Genomic DNA, 18,983 nt, shown 5'->3' on the forward strand with positions numbered 1-18,983 from the left:
ACCTGCGCTAAAGGATGATTAGTTGATTACTCACGTCCACCGAAAAGATGAACTAACACAAACCCACACAAAATTATATACTAAACTATAGCAACGTACTATATATACAGATCAACATCACAGAGTAAAAAAGGAAGGAAAAAATTAAGCCAGTGAAAGCATAGTGATTGTATTGATTTCTAGATTTAAGTTTATAATTGATCTAACTATTTAAAATAGAAGAAAGTCAAGAGCCACATTTAGGGGATGCCTTCTCATTCAATCAGAAGGGAAAAATCTTCTCAAGAAAAAAGGAAAAAAAAAACGGAAGGGCAAAAGAGTCAAGGAAAAGAGGGATAAAAATTCCAAAAATAAAAATAAAACTTACAAGGCAGGATCAATAATGGGGTTGGGTGTAAATTAAAATGAAATTTGGGCGTGGGTTTATTTTAAAAGGGGTCTGATTTTTTGGGTTTTTGTCTAATTTTCTCTTTCTTTTTCCAATTTGTTGTTAAGTTTGACAGTAAACGTGTATCAGGCTTTCTTATCGTCATATACGATCAAAACTTCAAGATAGCATGATCAATTTATTTGGTTGACCACATTGCTTTAGGGATACTATGGATTGCAAGAAGCCAATAAGTCACTTTTTCACTGCAGTTTGCACCCTTTTTGTTGAGGTAAACATAGTTAATTAAGTGATTCCATGGAGTTGTAGTTAGTTAGATCATTGCCAAGAAAGAGCTTTAATTTAAGTTAAGTTTTCTTTTCTACTCATGGTTTTTTCTTCCTTCGATCAACTATTTTTTTTGGTATGTAGACGAAACAGATCATAAGCTCAGATCGAGAAGAAGTAAGCATCAATTTACAGATACTAATCAAAGGTTGGTCGAGGCAAAATACTTATCAAGTGAATCGAAGATCATGGCCTGACCTAAGGGACACCCCCCCTCTACCTAAATTGGATGCACCTTTTGATTCATGTTATTAGATATAAACAGGGATAAGGCAAGACACTCTTTGCAAATTGTTTGGTTTCTTTTTAATTCAGTTCACTCTAAATGATTATTCTTCTGTTTTAGAACTACTCTAAATGATTCTTTTGTAAATAGTGATTGATTATTATCTTTTGCGTACCATTAAACACCTCTCCAGCGGTGGCTTATGTGATCCCCGTTCTTACTAAGATTTCAATACACTTGGACCGCAAAAAACTCCCCATGAGGAATTCAGCGTGACCATCAGAGCTAGCTAGTATAGGCACAGATCTTAGTTGACAACCATTCTGTTTCTCAAGTTCTTAGGAGACGAATTTTGTTACCTAGGAGACGAAACCATTCCGTCTCCTAAGTGATATTTTCCAGTAGTGTAGAATATTCTGTAATGTATGCATTGGCCTTATGCAACTAGGATATGAAATTCTCATTTCATAAAGTAATAGGTTTACAGGTTATAATAGGATTATGTTTTCCTTCTACATACCGGAAAAGTACTATGTAATTTTCTATATAAAAGGCACATATCAATGAATAAGATACAATAGTTTCACGATTCTATTCCGCTAGCCCACTCGTACAAAACCCTCATTTGCCTCTCTTATCGAAACCCTACTTGACGACCGCACCCTCTGCTTCGACAGACCCTCCAACCCCCACATCGATCGCAATGGCACCCATGAAGGAAAAGGCTCCCTCATCGTACTCGAAGCTCGCCAAATTTGGTGGAGGCAAGCAAAAGAAGAAGAAGTGGAGCAAGGGAAAGCAAAAGGAGAAGGTGAACAACATGGTGTTGTTCGACCAGGCTACTTATGACAAACTCCTCTCGGAAGCTCCCAAGTTCAAGCTCATCACTCCTTCTATCTTGTCTTGTTAGACAGGCTGAGGATTAATGGATCATTGGCACGCCGTGCCATTAAGGATATGATGGCAAAAAGTTCTATTAAGATGATTTCTGCCCATGTTAGTCAGCAGATTTACACCAGAGCCACCAACACCTACATAGAAGTTGATTGTCTTTCTCATGAGAGGCACAAACTTTTAATTTTTTCTTAATATTCTTCGTGTTAGAAAATTATTGTGTTTATGAGTTATTATATGTTTTGTTTAAGTTTATATGACCAAACATTTATTTTTTTGGTTGATAGTCTGCTTTTCTACAAATAAATTTATATAGATCGATTATGTTATTACGAATCTTGTATTTAGATTAATCAAATTTGCTTGTTAAAGAGGGAACAAATTTCGGAAGGAATATAAGACAATTAGAGTGGGGTATTTTGGTTTTTATGTTTAATTTTATTTATAAGTTTTTCCCCAAAATAAAACCCTGTATAAAACCCTAGTATTATTCAGACTCTTTTCACTCAGACACTCAGAAGCTCTGTCACCGCCACTATGGCTCAGTTGAACACCATGTCCGCTTGCTTGCCCACCAACTTCGCCTTTCACGCTCCAAAATCTGGTACATTTTTTTTTTATCCGAAACAAAATTCTGGGTTTAGTTATGGGCTGATGGAGTTCGATAAGATCATAAAAGACCGAAACTTTTTGCTTAAGTTGTGCTGGGTTTGTTTTCACAGAAACCAGAATCAAGTCAGATGCTTAAAGGTTTCTCTTTTTGTCAATTTGAGGAGAAATCAATAACATCCAAGAAAACTAGATGCTCGAGTTTGAAAGAAAAGTGCTCGGATTGCTGTGTGATCATATATTCTGATATCAATCGATTGATGTTTTTTTGTTTTTGAATGAGCAGAGTTGCATTTGTGCCCTGATGGAGTTGCTTGTCAGAGGAGATTATCGTTTCATGAGGTAGAGCTATATCTTTTAATAATGCCTGGTGCTATTTATCGATTTTCGCTTTGTAATTGTATTCGGTTATTTCCATATTGTTGGCCTTGAAAGATAATTTTTTTTACTTGTTTCTGCAGTTGGGGGCGAGAAAGAGTGAGCTACAGGGAAAGACATTTGCGGGTTTGAGTACCAATGGAGGTGTAACTAGAGCTCGCAACCAAGGTGAGGCATGTTTGTCATTGTTTCTTTTCTCTATAGGGATTTAAATTGAGATGCCAGATATTTACTCTTTGGATGCATGCAGTTACTAGAGCAGCGCTCCCCAGTTATAATGACACAGAAGTAGCTGGATCTACAAATGGAAGCGGATTGCGTGGCAAATTGAACAAGGTTGTTCTGGCCTATAGTGGTGGCTTGGACACATCAGTAATTGTCCCATGGCTAAGGTATGGTATTTGTTTTTGTAAGCACATTGGCACCTATAGTAAACATCAGCCATGCATTTGATACTTGCGTAAGTGTTCAAAATCTGCAACAACGACTTTTGTTTTGAGTTTCACTATATGTTTTTGATTAGTTCTGGATGATATGATTGTAATAAAGCATATGAGGAGGGGGGGGGGGGGGGGTGGGGGATGTTAACATAGATTTAGCTAATGTGTATGAAAGCAACTACGGGGAAGGAAGGTACAAACTGTAGGTCTTCTCTTATGGATTTGAACCAAGTCACATGTTTTGACCTTTCCATGAGTAATAACCCAAGCTAACAACCGAATTTAGGACAAACTTTACATTTCTGTAATACAGAAGGGGAAGAACTGAGGAATGGAATGGGTTAATAAATGTTTTCAACATCAGATTTCACAATTCGTAACCTCTGTTGACACCAACAACCGCTTTTTCTTGTCTGTTCTAGCTGGAATCAGCACAACACCCTTTAACTGATATAACTAAGACCTAAGTCCCCCTTTTTGGGTATATCACTATTTCTTATGCTACATCCTCTCTTCTACTAAATCACTATTACCTTACACTCAGTCTTAATGCGTTATAGTAACACATTGCATATGTTGTTTCACATATTTTCTCATGCTGTTCATATACAAGTTTATACTTCTGAGTCAATAGTATGCCATTTTGATCTATTTAGTTACTTTTTATTTGCAGGGAGAACTATGGTTGTGAAGTTGTTTGCTTCACTGCTGATGTCGGTCAAGTAAGTTTGGCATAGCAACATCTATTTCAGAGATAGCTCATATTGTTTCAAGCAATGAATTTAAGGTGGTAACTGTTGGTTCGGACTTTCATGGACTCTTTTTTCTAAAAATTTTAGGGTATAAAAGAGTTGGATGGTCTGGAACAGAAGGCCAAGGCGAGTGGGGCTTGTCAGTTAGTAGTGAAGGATCTCAAGGAGGAGTTTGTAAAAGACTATATATTCCCTTGCTTGCGAGCTGGTGCAATCTATGAGAGGAAATACTTGCTGGGGACCTCAATGGCTCGTCCTGTTATTGCTAAGGTGATCTCTCAATCTGATGCTATTCATACTGGTTTCATTATATATATTCATTGCTTTTGTTGATTGGTATTTGCACGCTAAATCAAATGAAAATGATCCTTTTGGAGTTCTTGATAATTGCATTTGCTCTACCTGGAACAGCTCTCTGTTTCAGGTAGAGTTGAGTATTGCTTTAAGTAGCTGAATGATTTTCAGAACTTTCCAGGCTATTTATTTTAGTCTCAGTTTTGAGTCTTTTGACGTGTCATGATATATCTATACGACATTCTGATTACAGGCCATGGTAGATGTTGCCAAAGCTGTTGGAGCTGACGCCGTAGCTCATGGATGCACAGGGAAAGGAAATGATCAGGTATGTTTCACACTTAAGCATTTAATATTACGCCATATCACTTGTTTTTCTTCTTACACAACCTTTCCTGTCTCGATCTGTTTAGGTTCGGTTTGAGCTGACATTTTTTGCTCTTGACCCCAAACTAAAAGTGGTAGCTCCTTGGAGGGAGTGGGACATTATGGGTAGAGAAGATGCTATTGAATATGCTAAGAAGCATAATGTGCCTGTCCCAGTGACAAAGAAATCCATATACAGCAGAGATGGGAACTTATGGCACCTTAGTCATGAGGTAGTTTTCACAGCTCTGTATCAGTTTTGTTTTCGTTAGCTCTGGATACATGCATCTTTCACTATAAAACCTTAAGTGGTATTTTCGAGTTATAATTGTAATGTTTGGTTTGGGTTTTGTGACTGATGCATATCTGTGGTAATAATATATTAGTGTTAGTACCAGTTCAATACTCCCAGTTGACAGTCATACTTGTCTTCAAAATGACCACCCCTTCCCTTTATGCCATAACTGCTTACTTTAAAAAGGTTAAAGTCTTGTACGACCATTGGATATTCCCTGAACATTAGGACATGAGTGTTTTGGTTAAGGCAGTTTTGAGTATGTTTGCTTGATGAGTGTTGGCATTAGGAGAAAAGTATCAAATGATGCCCTCACAAATGAACTACGTTACAAGCTTGAGTCTTTGGCAAATGTTTTTGGTTTGATCCATTTGATCTTTTGGGCTATAATACTTGCTGTTTCAGTTTTGGATTGTTAATCTTCTCTTTGATTAAAGGGTGACATTTTGGAAGACCCAGAAAATGAGCCAAAGAAGGATATGTTCATGTTAACCGTCGATCCGGAAGATGCACCAAATGTACCTGAGTAAGCTGCGATTCCACTTTCTTTTAGCTCTTATTAATATGCTAGTGTACATTTTCTTAATTGCTAATTAAAAAAAGAGAATATTTTCTTAAACATGCTCCCATTTTCGTATAGGTATGTAGAAATAGGGATCGTTTCAGGAATTCCAGTTTCAGTCAATGGAGAAGAACTTTCACCGGCTTCTTTGCTTACAAAGCTTAATGAGATTGGCGGAAGGCACGGAATCGGTCGTATCGACATGGTTGAAAACCGTCTTGTTGGTATGAAGAGCCGTGGAGTCTATGAAACTCCTGGAGGCACCATCCTATTTGCTGCTGCACGGGAGTTGGAGTCCTTAACTTTGGATCGAGAAACAATACAATATAAAGACACAAGTGCCCTCAAATATGCGGAGCTGGTCTATGCAGGCAGGTGGTTCGACCCACTTCGTGAGTCCATAGATGCATTCATGGAGAAAGTCTCTGAGACAACAACGGGATCAGTAACTCTAAAATTGTACAAAGGCTCAGTCACTGTGACTAGCCGTAAGAGTCCATACAGCCTCTATAGGCAAGACATCTCCTCATTTGAGAGCGGAGATGTGTATGATCAAGCTGATGCAGCTGGGTTTATTAATCTATATGGTCTTCCCATGAGGGTCCGGGCAATGCTCAAGGAGAGGAATGACTGAGGAGGCGCATAGAATGGTGGCTAGATCGCTTATACAGATCCTCAACCTTTGTCTGCGATTTGGGTTCATTTGTATTTTCGTTAGTAGATTTACCAAGGATTGTGTTTTATTTGCTATTTGTACTTTGTGGTTCTTAACTTCTAGCTTTGACCAGCTTATATATGATTGTATCGTCCGTTCTCTTTTTCTTTCCTCAATCAGATCCAACCAAACATTACTCTTGAGACACCGGGTTGCATATTAACTCATATTTCCAACACCTGAATGTCACGGTTTGAACAAGTACTATCATGCTACAAATCTGAGCAGGTAGTCCTCTAGTCCTCTTGTTGGTGAACTATAAACACCATATGCAACTGTGATAAGCATGTTTGTTTTGGATAGTGGTAGCATCACAGCCAAACTATATGTTGTGATTATAAAAATAAAATCTGGGAAAGTGTCGTTAACATTTTCTGTTTTATCTATCCAGAGTAAGCCGCTAGAAGATTACTACAAGAAACGGGAAAAGCTTCTCGACTTTCAAGTCAGTAGTGCATCTGGGGAGACTTGGAAAGAGCTCTTGGCTACTCTACATCTGCATTCTTCATTTTAGTCATTGTTTATAGGTTTGGGGTTATATATATAAGAAATGTGCAAATTGCCTACTTTGATGGAGTCTTCTGTATGAGCACAATTTTGTAATATTGTGCAGAGGATTACTACCAAGAAACAAGATAAGCTTCTTCTCGACTTTCAAGTCAGTAGTGCGCACCCTCCGCCCTATACTTCACTGTAGTTCTGATCGCCGATAGGTTTTAACTTGGAAGTATATAAAAATCGTGCAAATATCGGAGTTGGATGCCCGAGTCTTCTGTAGCTGCACAGTTTTGTTTCACAACCACTTGTATAGCAAGTAAGAACTCTGTAGCAACTTCTTATGTATCCAGAAGAGAATTTGATAACAGAATACTCAAAAACAGAGTCCTAGTTTTGTACATGACTATCATCTTGTAGAGACCCACATTTTCTCCTATTGCTTTTTTAAAGTACTCTAGTCTACTGTAACTCTATACCCTATAAGGCTGTTTATCAAATATTTGGTATTTGAATTACAAGACATTGCAAACAACTTTCCACTTTGGAGTAGGATATGCTTATCAAAACATTTACAAAGTTAACATTTTTACTTAAAACGAAGAAAATTTTACACATTTTGCTTTACAGACATCAAATCTGGTTGTTGTGCCATCAAAACCACAAAAGAAAGAAGCCAATCTGTTTGTAATGGGCATCGAGAAATCCCTAAAATGATCGAGGTTTCCAAAAAGCACATGAATGCCAATCCACAAGTACGAAGAATCTAATGATCAAGACAGTAATGTATTGACTTCTTTACTCAAATGCATTCGTTCCTCATTCTCCACACAAAATTATTTTTCATCTTTACAATTTCTATTTCTAACAAAGAATTGATGGACGGAAAAGCTGTAATTTATGTATTTGATATTTGTTTGACAATTTCGCTTTGATATTACGGTTTTCATATAGAGTTGATGGTATATGTTCACTAGGCCAATATAATATACCCATTGCAAGAAAAGAAAACTTGTCTAAAGTAAGACTGTGATTCGCTATGCTAACGCATGATTTGTCATATGAAACAAAACGTTAATTTCTTCAAATATCTTACTCATAAATTATATATATTTCAAGCTGACTTTGTTTGTGTTTTAGAATGCTATGATTGAAAACATACACATATTGGATTATATAATTTGATATCACAGCAAATTAACTTCAATAATCATGTTCAGATTATGTTAATAATCTGGCATCCTTGTTATTAGTCATATCCTATGCATAATTATGATTAACTTCAACATTTGAAGAAAGACCACCCCGTTTGACGTTTCGTAATATCTCACCTGATCAATAATTGACTAACAGATTCATGATCAGTCATTAGTCATAAGTCATCAGTCATCAGTCATTGTTGGATATAAAGGGGCAACAGAGTCGTGGCCTGAAGTTCGGGCTAGAAAATAATAAGCCCAGTACGACCTGACCCTTATCCCCGTAAAAATCCAACACCATCCAATTCCAGTCACCAGTACCACCACCGAGTGTATGACCATGGCGCTTCGCTTTCTCGCCCAGGTCCCGGTGATGTCACCCTTCCCGTCATCTTCAAAATCCGGCAACCTAACCTCCTCCGTCACACTGCAACCTCCACGTCTCATTCACCTGAAGATCAAGATCAAGAGAAAGCCGCCGCTCCTCACTTCAATCAAAGCCGTCGACGAAAGCCAAGCAAACTCTGACACCACCGAGGCAAAAGAAGAAGAGCCGTCGCCGACGGCGAGTGGATCCGGCGATTTGGGGTCGGAGATAAAGAAGGCGATGGAGGAGAGGAAGGAGAAGGAGAAAGAAGGAGGCGGCGGCGATTTGTTTAGCGGAGTGGCGGAGGAGGTTAGGGAGATAGAGTGGCCTGTGTTTGGTAAGGTCTTGGGGACTACCGGAGTTGTGCTTGGGGTTATTGCTGGCTCCAGTGTCGTTTTGCTCACTGTTAATGCCGTTTTGGCCGAGCTTTCCGACCGGGTTTTCGCCGGCAGAGGTGTTCAGGATTTTTTCGGCTGAGAAAGGAAGTGTACATTTTGGGTCATCTGACTCGTTTTCTTTTATGTTGAATAACACATTGTCTTTAGCTCAAGTGATTACTCAATAGCATTGTATATCGAAAATTTTGAAGCTTAATTTTGAAGAGTGGTTCTTGTTGTTCCCTGATAATTTGGTTACAGATTCAAAATCATGACTGAGTTTGAAGAGTTGTAACATTATAGTGATCTGATGGACCAAAAGCACCAAATGCCGGATGCTCATTTGTTTCTGGCATAGCCTTTCCTCTGTTTCTTTACCATTATTCAGTTTGCTGGATTTGCCTCAAACCACTTTCTCTCATCACTTCAGGTCTCAGTGTTGTCGGCACTGTTGTCACTATGCGCGTTGTGGATAGACATGGAAGAAGATCGAAGGTTGATGATCATTTCAATGGTTTCATTTTCAGTCTCAATCCCTGCTACTCGAAAAACCCATCAACGCAAGCGTTGTCACTAGTCTTGAGATTGCCGTAGGACCCTTTTGAGGCTCCAGATCATAAAGGGACTTGATTTTGTTCTGGGTTTCTGACTTGATTTTATTAGGAGCTTAATTCTGTATGTCTAATCTGTTAGAGATATGGTAGCAACGCTTTTCTACTTTAGAGGTTGACTGTTACTTTTTTTTCACAGAGCTTGGTTGGCAAAGAAGAAAGCTTGGTGATGGAGACCATGTTTGAAACTTTCTCATAGGTCATTTTGATCACTGTAAAGAGATGATTTTTAATTCATGTAATGCTTATGTTACCAACATATTGTCATAGTTCGAGTTATCAGCCAATATAGATTTTTGTTGTTGCTGATTGATTGTCTTTGCATCATCAACTAGCTAGCCTTAAGTTGTTTGATTCTAGACTACTTGTTAGAGCTTGCGTGACAAGGCAAACGGAAAGAAACAATTACTGTATTTGTTGAAATTAATAGCTTTCACATTCTAACTAGGAAAGAACTTACCAACCAAGACAGATCCAACTACTCAAGCCAATCAAGAGGGTACCTTATATTATTGTGTTAGATAGGCTTAGACCCAGAGTTGGTATTAACATTAACCATCATTTGCTTAAGCTTCAATCTGATAATCGATTCTAAGATTTTGGCTGTGTAAGTAGTCATATCATATAGCAGTGTTGCTTCTTGATCATCCCCTTTGATTCCCAATCTTTGTAGCCAGCCAAATTTACCACCACCCACCTGAATCCTAAATTTGTGAGAGACCCACCACCCATATATCCCAGAGTGACCAATCTTGAGTATGCTCACAAGGTGTTCGAGGATTTGCTTCGACTGGGCTGGGTTGTGCGTTTCAATCAAATCTTTATTCAAGTTTCGAATTGAAGTATTATTCAGCAGTCAACTCTTTGTTTAAACAAATTAAACAAGCTCAACCATTGAGTTATCACACTGACGCGTTGGCTACATCGTCTGAAACCAGTACACTACCATACCTCCTTACCATTATTGCTTGTCATTTGTGTTGTATATATGCATGTTTTCTTACCGCGTATTTTCTGTAATTGTTGCAGATGCAAATGGAGTCTTGATGGGTCCGCAGGTTAGAAAATCGGTGTCTGAGTTTTCTTCTATCCTTGTATTAATGTAGCAATGCTTAGCAAGAGATCACTTAGACTTGTTACTTAATTGTTTTGCAGGCTAAAGGAAGCGTATACATCTTTTCATATCCACAAGGTCTTCAGAAGCTTTTGAAGTTCATGAAGCATAACTACCAATGTCCTAAAATCTACATTACTGAAAATGTAATCACAGAGGCAAGAAAAGACACACTTGCACTCGATGCACAACTCAGGGATCCGCATAGAATCGAATGCATTCTTGGCAACGAAGTAAGTCATCCATTGAGCTAATTGTGAGGAATTGTTAGACATGCTTAGATGGTATATGTATTTACTTGTGACTGCTGTTTCTGCAGGAATGGGGTGAATGTCAAAGGCTATATCCACTGGGCTGCATTCAACGACTGGGAGTGGTCGGAAGGCTATCTTGCAAGGTTCGGGCTTTACTATGTCGACTACAAAGACAATCTCAAGCGCATTTCTTAAGAATCTGCTAAGTGGCTTCCAAAATTCGTACAGGGTCAGGACATGTTATATGTATAAGCTCAGACATAAGCTCTAAATGGTTGTTCCAGAAGCAGATTTTCCTTGCATAGAATGGGAGAACTGTAAACAAAATCGCAGAAAAATGGAGAAACACACTCTTGGTTAAGTTTCATAAGCTTGCCATTTTCATTCTGTTTATTGGGTGATGGCACCTAGGAAAGCCATGTACTACCATGTATGTTGTTCATCAACTCCTAACAGAGAATTTGTTTGGAAACAGAGAAAAAGAAAAAAGAAAATAAAAAAGGAGGTGCAATCTACCTGTTTGGTGCAAATTTTATTCCTATAAATAGTAATGCTCACCTGATGAAACGTTTCTGATTTTCAGAGAACCAGTTGAGTTTATGATGAATCAAAGGATTCATGCCATAACGAGATCGATCCTAGAGACTAGTAGGTAGAATTTCTCAAACACTTGTGTTATGAAGACCTTGAACCTAATAATAATGCACAAAGAAACTAAAGAGATCGCCAACTACGAGTTCATGATAAGGATTCAAGCTTCTGGAAACTTTGCTTTCTTATTTATCTTTTTGCATTCTAACATAAGAAATATATGGAGGCAGTAAATAAGATTTTATATTGCATTACTAATCCAATGAAAGTTCCCTGATTGAGGTACATTTCTTTGTGATGTAGCCTCAAGGGAATGCTATACTTTGAGAACTACAAAATAAAACCACTAAACTTCAACTCAACGATGTGATGCAGTATCATATCTATTGTCGCCGTCAGCTGTTGCCTGTACTTGAACTGCATATTGTAAGTTCCAAAGAATGTCTTCAAAAGATGGACGGCTTGCTTCTGGAGAAATGCATTTGCTCATTATGGAGATCACAATTGATAAAGATTGTTGTGAACAAGTTGCCAGGACTATTGGTTCTACTAGCTGCTTTCGGCCTTCCTGGGTGTTCAGAGATGCCTGCAAATTACAGAATCATTATTAATCAGGAACTTACATGGTTACATATGCAACAGAATTTTAATAAGATGTGGAACATAGAGGGAGAAGATGGTAGCTGGCTTTGAAAGCCAGAAGTTGATCAATTACCAAATCATTTAGCAGGAATGCCTCTCTTCTAGCAGAGACTGAAGCTCCAACAATAGCCTCGAGCAATATATATCCGAAGCTATAAGCATCATCCTCTAAACTTTTCATTTGCCTGAAAACATAGCATTGTCATGGTTTACTGTCTAATGCTAAATGACTATAGTGACAACACTGCTTTAATAAAAGGAAATCTTACCATGACTTGTGGCCTTCATTTGCCTACAAGATACAAACCAAGAACAAAGTTAATAAGCACATCTGGAAAAAGGATAAAAGGAATTATTGCAGGACCAGTTGCATTAGAAGGAGACCTACCATAGACGTATCAGTTTCTTCTGAGATAATAGACAGTCCGTAGTCACTTAATTTTGCATTATCATGCTCATTGAGCAAGATGTTGTTCATCTTCAGCCGGTTGCTCAAGAAACCTGGAATAATTCCAGTATGTAGGAAGTGCACAGCCTTGGCTACACCTATGAGGACTCCCAATCTCCGTGGCCAGTTGAGAACTTTTTCAGGCCTACCTACACATACATTAAGAGGAAGTAATATTGGTAATGGTTTTGGAAAATGAAGTAGGCACAATTGAAATTAGGCTCCAAATTTCAGTAAGTAGATTACATATTGCTTGTTGTGTTCCAAACTTACCAGAGAGTTTAGCACGAAAGGTTCCATTTGACACATACTCAGAGACAAGGTACACCTTGTTCACACTGTAATCATCTCCACCACCGTCAAGGCAGTGTCCTAAAAGGCATACTAAATGCGGGTGACGAAGCTTGGCAAGCAAATCCAACCGCAGTTTAAGATTTCGAATTGTGTATTTCTTTGACACAAGCAGGCATCTAATAACAACTTGGATCCCATTCTGTAGTCTACCTTTGTAAAGCTGCATATTGTTATCAAAACAAAGCTTCTATAGTTTTCAGTCAAGTCCACATCAAACTGAGCACAATCATATAACAAGTTCTGAATTGAAACTATACCTTCCCGTATGAACCTTCACCCAACAAGGCAGAGTTGTCAAAATTTCTGGTAATATCCACCAACTCCTCTAATGAAAACGTTCGACATCCTGGGAGACCTAGCATGCCTGCCTTTGCTGCTTGTGAAATGAACCCTGAAGAACAGACAAAAGGCCAACTTGGTCAGCATGAAAGTTAATCAATTAAATTGAAATGTGATCACAATTTTTGTTAGTTAATAACCTACTTGCATTTGTTAGCATCTCAGTGGAGAACCCTACTGCTACTGGGTGATCTTGCTCTGATTTATGCAGCAAATGCTGCTCAGATACTCCCCTGGGGAGATATCTTCTACATAAAAGGATACAGCTCAAAACCAGAAGCACTAAAAGCACTAATATTCCAGCAATCATACCCACCAAGATTCCTACTTCTTTTCCTCCAGATTGCTTCTCCTTTGGACTGACTACTACATTGCAATATGACTGTGGATGCTGATTTTGCATACTAACAGATAAGCAATTCCCACCAAACTTAACAACTCTCTGTGCTGATTCAGTTCCCAAACAAGAAGGCAAGTCACCTGTCAAGCTATTGTTTGATATATCAATGTAATCAAGTTTAATGCCACAGCTTAAATGGCTTGGAAGCGAACCACTTAACGAATTCGAAGCCAAATTCAAGTAGCTGATGTATGGCAATGAGAACAATGCAGCAAGAGGTGTGCCTGTAAGTGTGTTGAATGACATGTCAAGGTGTTGAAGCGCGCTTAATTTTCGATATTGCTGAGGAATCTCACCAGAGAAGGCATTGTTGCTGAGGGAAAGCATGACCAACCGTTTTGGCATTGAGGGTAATACATCATTCAACTTGTTCACACTCAAATCAAGTACTTGTAAGCTACCTAAGCTACTAAGATCTAGTAATGGACCTCGCAACTGGTTATTTCTAAAGCTTAGAGTTGAAAGATTGGATAGTGAACCAAACCAACTGGGAACAGTGCCATTCAAGAAATTGTCATCCATTGCAAGAGTTTGAAGCTTCACCATTGCAGAAATTCGAGGTGGGACTGAACCAAAGAGAAAGTTCGAACTCAAATCTAGATACTCAAGGGAAGTCAACCTGTGAATTTTGTCTGGAAGTTGACCCCAGATTCCCAAAGAGACAAGACTGAGGACTTTCAAGCTGCTTAGTCTTACCAGATTAGTAACAAAAGAATCCAATAAGAAGGCCTCTGATAAAGTCTGGCCTGGAATTGAAAACCCATGAAAGCCAGTAACTTTAGCTGGCTTATCACCCTTGATTCTGAGCTCAACTACAAGGTTGTCCAAGCATGTGATGTTTACTTGTGCAGATGAAGATATAGAGCAGAAATCTACAGTATGATCCTTCCAAATTTCCAACTGGCTTGGATACTCCAAATGCTTCCTTAGCTGTAGAAGCACTTGGGTTTGAGAAGATGGTAGTTGGTGAGTACCCAAAAATAAAGAACTCAATGCAAAAAGAAGTAGCAGAAATGATCTACAACACCCCATCAAGAACATCCTTTATTTAGAAATGCTTCGTGAACCTGTCATTAAATAGAAATACTAAGAAGGCTAATAATTACAAGTTAAATAGAGCTGAAACAGGAGACTACTCATTAAAGATGAAAGACACAGGGAGCAGTTGTGACAGAAAACTGAAACTTCTGAGGAAATGCGAGCTCCCACATAAACCAAAAGACCAGAAATTTCTCAATACATGAAGCAGAACAGAGAAAAAAGTAAAGCCTTGAAGCATTGAACTCTTTGTATTTCAATGAGAATAAGCAGAAACCAAGAGAAATGAGAGACAAACATCCATTTTAGTGGCATGTGCAAAATAAACATTGAAATGAGGAAAATAACAAGAACTTTCTTTTTCCTGCTGGCATAGTTTGCTGTAAAAGAAATGGGAAAGTGGGGTTAACTCACTTCAATGCATTAAGTTCTCCCACATGGTGTTCTTTCTTGAGTACAGTGTGCTCATTCCAGCATTAATGGAGTATGATTTTACAGAGGGAGAAGAAGAAAGCCTGGACTGAGTGGCATCACAGCCTTTGCTCTCTTCTATTTTTTGGTACAACCAGTTTTTCTCTGTCTTGAGTTTTGAGAACCAAATTGCTTCATCATCTCAGGAGAAGGTACTTTCTGTAGCTTCATGATTTCACCTTTGCTTCCAGTAATTTCTTTCTTTTCAACCTGGAGGTTATTAGTTGGGGGTAGATTGGTGATATAACTTCATGTCCTTGGGACTTGTGATTGCAACTTACCATATATAATTTGGCAGCCTTCACACCTAAAAAGAAAAAGAAAAGCTTTGACAGGCTGTAGCAGATGCATTCCTCCATACAAATCCACTGGGAAACTTAGCAACTTGCCTATACTATATTAGCTTGACAATTTTTTTTCTTAGTTTCATACTGTAGTTAAATATGAGGAAATTAAACAATATCAGACAAGTAATCCCAGCTTTAGTGGAAATTGAAAATGAAGAGCTCTGTGCTCTTATACCATCCCAAAAGACCAGGCCAATACAAAGTGGTCACTCACTTTCGAGTGAACATGTGATGCATATGATCTTCAAAGCAAATGCTAGATTTTCTCTCACGCTTAGTTTTAAAAATCTTTGTTCAACTAGTTTACTGACAAGTTGGCTAGGCAAAGAGTAACTTTCATTTTTCACAGACCAGATGTGAGAACTGAAGGAAGAAAAAGAAAATGAAACTAACTATATATTCATTCTGATTATGAAGATATGATTCCAAAGTTGAAGCAAGTATGAAATCGAAAAAAAAGTTGAAGCAAGTAAAAAAGGGGAAGGGGCTAAACCCCACTGCAATTATGCAAGTAATTGGAGGGCTCCAAATGAGACAATAACGGATGGGAAGAAACAACCCTATCTATACGACATCTTGTGACCCTACTTGGAAAGAGAACCATATCGATATATACTGTAATATACATCACACAGGATTCCACACTCCAATCATAGAAACTTTGTTTTCAGGTCTCTCTGAGACTTCTTCATCAAGACTAGGTTTTACACAGGTATTACAGAGAAGTAGAACCGAAAATACCATTCATGAGTGAGGTTGAAGATAAGTTAGAACGTGAGAATATGGGGATGGAACCATTCATGAGTGAGGATGAAGATAAGTTAGAACTTGAGATTATGGGGATGGAACTCAGCTGCAGAGTCATTTTCATATCTGCTCATCTTTTATTCAATAGGGACCAACTATTGAATGAAAGATGAGCAGAAATGAAAATGATCTAACCTTTAGCATCCTGGAATATCTAACCAAAGAACTACCCCAAAAAAAGTGAAAATCTATATCAAAGAAAATCTTGAGGGAGATATTTTAACCATACAATGTGCCTCTTCCTTTTATCATCGTAATTCATGACTAACAGAAAGAAAGAATATTTGCCCCTACTTTTCATTGTCTTTAAGATATCTTGCTTAGTACTCAACTACTCATTGATTGAATTTGATTCAGAAGCACATAAAGATCTTTATTTGATTCATTTGAGAACTTTTATCAAATTAGGTAGGCAGCTCCAATGAGTTTAACTTGAAGAACCAGACAAGCAAATATCAACCAGCAGATAATATTTCTGGATTCACCAAGCTGCCAGCCAAGAGTCTTTCAATTAGTTGAACCAAGCAATTGGGTGAGTCTCTTGATATATTCTTGATCTCATGTCATTGGCAACAATACAAACACTAAATAACAAATCTAAACATATATAGGAATCTACCAGATCACAGAGACCTCATAACAGCAGAAAGTAGAATAGAAAATAAGTCGGTGCTATGAATTAAAAGGAAATTCATACATTTCAAAGAAGAAGAGAGTATTGACCAGTTTAGGGGGCAAAAAAAATGCTCTAGCGTCTAATTTTAATCAAATGGATGTGAATGCCTCAAAAACCTGGACACCCTTGAATGATTTGATTTAGGGTTGCCATCAGATAAGGCTATAGGGTTGGCATTGACAATGCAACTGTACTGAAATGTAACAAAGAGGTAGCAAGGGATGTTTTGCTCTTGTTCCCTTCGTCTTCTCAACCAAAGAGTGAAGATGAGCAAAAAACATGCAACCAAGAATCCAATACACTTTGGGGCCTTTCATCACTGTCATAATGATTCAATCTCATCATCATGAAAACCCTTCAAATTCTATCATACCTTTGTGTGCCTTGATAACATCTGGAACCACATCTTTATACTTGCTTATTATCTTCTCCTTGAAAGCCTCCTCATTCATTCTGATAACATGAACAAAATAATTACTATCTTCCCTTATCAAGTCATGAGACAATAGAAGTTGCAGAACTGAACACCTAGGAATAACCCTCTTCTCCAGGCTATAAAATAAAAGTTTTGGATTCTTGCGAATAGCCAAGGGATTCAAATGCACTTTACTCAGGTAGAAATTCATCATTTTCTGAATCTTCTTCACCGAAACAACCATACACATGGGTTGCACTTTGAATGCTGAATCAATGTCATCTTTTGACATGCCACAACTCCTAAAAGTTTCCAGTTTCTGCTCCCAGAGTGCTTTGCTCATCCCCGCCACAGAACGCACAGCGAGAAGAAATTTCAGACTATTGGGATTGAAACCTAAACTTTTAACAAAAGCAATACCCTCACAAACTTGATACGGGCTTAGAAGCAATACTGCTGGATGAATCACCAAAAGTTTCGAAATAAGTGATTGAGGTACTCCATTGGTGCTCAATGCATCTATATTCTGCTCAAGCAGCTTGTCCAAAGGTTTCTCAAGTATCCGGTAGCATCTCTTTACAACCTTCACAACATCCTCTTCACTACCAAGCACTCGCCTAAGAATTTCAATACTCGGAATGATTTGGTTTTCAAGGCTCCTAGTAAGAATATAAGGCTCACTGGATAAAACCCTCGCAATGTCAAGTTCCGAAAACCCAACTGACTTCAAAAACTCCAACTTTGGCTTAATCTTCTTCTCTGCATCATATGTATACAATGTAGGTAGCTTCATAGTGAGAGTTAATATCTCCTCTTCACTAAAACCATGACTTCTAAAACACTCGAGCACAGATTTTGCATCACTCTCAAGCACAGTTGGCTCTTTGAGAATCACTTGGGCAAGGCTAGTCCCTGAAAGCCCCAAGGAGTTTAGCAACTCCAAATTAGGCCTAATTTTTCCATCGAAATCAGCCAAAAGCAACATGGGGCGTTTAGATATAATGTTCCTGATCTGGGTTTGGTTCAATCCATGGGTTTTGAACAAGCTCAGAACCGAGTCAGGGCTGTGTTTGGGTTCAATCTGAAGCTTCTGGGCAGCTGAGACTGCGGATTCTAAGGAAAACCCACATGATTTTCTGAGGTAAGAGACTGTAAATGATTTTGGGTCTGAGGAATTGGAGGGTTTTGAGATGGGTTTTGGGGTTGAGGTTGAGAACAAGTTGACATGGGTGAATGGTAAAGGTCTCTGCTTTAGGTTTTTGCGGAGTAAACGAAGCATTGCATTAAGAAGTAGAAAGGGTTTAGAGTAGAGGGTTTACCTGGATTGGAATTTGAAAAGCTATAGAGGAAGAAGCAATGGCTCTCTCGCTGGGCTCTGAGCTTGGTGGAGTGTGGCTCTGACTAGGGCGGAGGTTCATTTTGACTGAACAGAACGACTGCGACGACATGTCGTTTGTATCTGCTCTAGCAACGACAATGCAAAAAAGTGTGTGTATTTGCATAAATAAACCACAAATTAATAAGAGAAATGGTCTTCGATTTTTGTAAAATATGATATGTAGAGTATGGAAAATTCAATGTAATGTTCGTTATTTAGAGTTGGGATGTTCGACCAAGTTCAACCAAGTGATACCAAATTTCAAAACAACAATTTTAATGTTAAACTTAAGAAACGTTACATTTACATTATTCGTGTTGTTTAGATGCTTAAGTTTGCTTTCACAAAAAAAAAACTTGCTCTTTGTTCAGACACTTGACTAAATATGATAAATATGTTGTTCTAAATATGACA

At 38.3% G+C, this 18,983-nt stretch overlaps 4 protein-coding genes and 1 pseudogene across 6 annotated transcripts in view; 3 read left to right on the plus strand and 2 right to left on the minus strand.

Annotated features, from left to right (window-relative positions):
- Positions 1-18,983, minus strand: part of LOC101295621 — an 880,650-nt pseudogene that overhangs the window by 333,627 nt on the left and 528,040 nt on the right. Inside the window, exon 125 of the transcript XR_184594.1 lies at positions 17,150-18,304. The product of XR_184594.1 is annotated as an uncharacterized LOC101295621 (transcript). The remainder of the gene's footprint in view (positions 1-17,149; positions 18,305-18,983) is intronic.
- On the plus strand, positions 2,340-6,348 carry LOC101303697 (argininosuccinate synthase, chloroplastic-like). The gene is made up of 11 exons (XM_004297499.1): positions 2,340-2,439; positions 2,558-2,585; positions 2,731-2,786; positions 2,906-2,990; positions 3,073-3,214; positions 3,936-3,984; positions 4,102-4,284; positions 4,562-4,636; positions 4,722-4,907; positions 5,407-5,495; positions 5,610-6,348. The coding sequence occupies exons 2-11, from the start codon at positions 2,576-2,578 to the stop codon at positions 6,163-6,165; spliced, it is 1,431 nt and encodes a 476-aa protein (XP_004297547.1). The 5' UTR covers positions 2,340-2,439; positions 2,558-2,575; the 3' UTR covers positions 6,166-6,348.
- Positions 8,180-9,345, plus strand: LOC101292301. Its single transcript, XM_004297544.1, has 2 exons — positions 8,180-8,644; positions 9,115-9,345. Exons 1-2 carry the CDS (start codon positions 8,275-8,277, stop codon positions 9,276-9,278), a joined length of 534 nt encoding a protein of 177 aa, XP_004297592.1. The 5' UTR covers positions 8,180-8,274; the 3' UTR covers positions 9,279-9,345.
- Positions 9,680-11,140, plus strand: LOC101293292 (beta-glucosidase 13-like). 2 transcript variants are annotated; one of them, XM_004297547.1, is made up of 4 exons: positions 9,680-10,232; positions 10,325-10,353; positions 10,451-10,642; positions 10,729-11,140. In XM_004297547.1, exons 2-4 carry the CDS (start codon positions 10,342-10,344, stop codon positions 10,867-10,869), a joined length of 345 nt encoding a protein of 114 aa, XP_004297595.1. In that variant the 5' UTR covers positions 9,680-10,232; positions 10,325-10,341; the 3' UTR covers positions 10,870-11,140. The 2 variants fall into 2 exon arrangements, with proteins under 2 accessions (XP_004297595.1, XP_004297594.1); XM_004297546.1 differs by having other exon boundaries at positions 9,680-10,353.
- On the minus strand, positions 11,425-15,027 carry LOC101306036 (probable inactive leucine-rich repeat receptor-like protein kinase At3g03770-like). The gene is made up of 8 exons (XM_004297507.1): positions 14,890-15,027; positions 13,182-14,504; positions 12,956-13,089; positions 12,618-12,858; positions 12,285-12,493; positions 12,166-12,188; positions 11,970-12,081; positions 11,425-11,840 (listed from the first exon to the last, which is right to left on the minus strand). Exons 2-8 carry the CDS (start codon positions 14,476-14,478, stop codon positions 11,613-11,615), a joined length of 2,244 nt encoding a protein of 747 aa, XP_004297555.1. The 5' UTR covers positions 14,479-14,504; positions 14,890-15,027; the 3' UTR covers positions 11,425-11,612.

Source organism: Fragaria vesca, linkage group LG4, assembly GCF_000184155.1.
Source record: "Fragaria vesca subsp. vesca linkage group LG4, FraVesHawaii_1.0, whole genome shotgun sequence".
Taxonomy (NCBI): Eukaryota; Viridiplantae; Streptophyta; class Magnoliopsida; order Rosales; family Rosaceae; genus Fragaria; species Fragaria vesca.

Excerpts from the sequence above, each read along its gene's own strand:
- LOC101303697 (XM_004297499.1), top strand. Across the intron at positions 4,285-4,561 it reads CTCGTCCTGTTATTGCTAAG|GCCATGGTAGATGTTGCCAA; the intron begins GTGATCTCTCAA and ends TTCTGATTACAG. Across the intron at positions 4,908-5,406 it reads TATGGCACCTTAGTCATGAG|GGTGACATTTTGGAAGACCC; the intron begins GTAGTTTTCACA and ends CTTTGATTAAAG.
- LOC101292301 (XM_004297544.1), top strand. The coding sequence starts at position 8,275 with ATGACCATGGCGCTTCGCTTTCTCGCCCAGGTCCCGGTGATGTCACCC. Across the intron at positions 8,645-9,114 it reads GATAGAGTGGCCTGTGTTTG|GTCTCAGTGTTGTCGGCACT; the intron begins GTAAGGTCTTGG and ends TCATCACTTCAG.
- LOC101293292 (XM_004297546.1), top strand. The coding sequence starts at position 10,288 with ATGTTTTCTTACCGCGTATTTTCTGTAATTGTTGCAGATGCAAATGGA. Across the intron at positions 10,354-10,450 it reads GAGTCTTGATGGGTCCGCAG|GCTAAAGGAAGCGTATACAT; the intron begins GTTAGAAAATCG and ends ATTGTTTTGCAG. Across the intron at positions 10,643-10,728 it reads AATGCATTCTTGGCAACGAA|GAATGGGGTGAATGTCAAAG; the intron begins GTAAGTCATCCA and ends CTGTTTCTGCAG.
- LOC101306036 (XM_004297507.1), bottom strand. The coding sequence starts at position 14,478 with ATGTTCTTGATGGGGTGTTGTAGATCATTTCTGCTACTTCTTTTTGCA. Across the intron at positions 12,494-12,617 it reads CTTTCGTGCTAAACTCTCTG|GTAGGCCTGAAAAAGTTCTC; the intron begins GTAAGTTTGGAA and ends ATGTATGTGTAG. Across the intron at positions 12,082-12,165 it reads AATGAAGGCCACAAGTCATG|GCAAATGAAAAGTTTAGAGG; the intron begins GTAAGATTTCCT and ends CTATGTTTTCAG.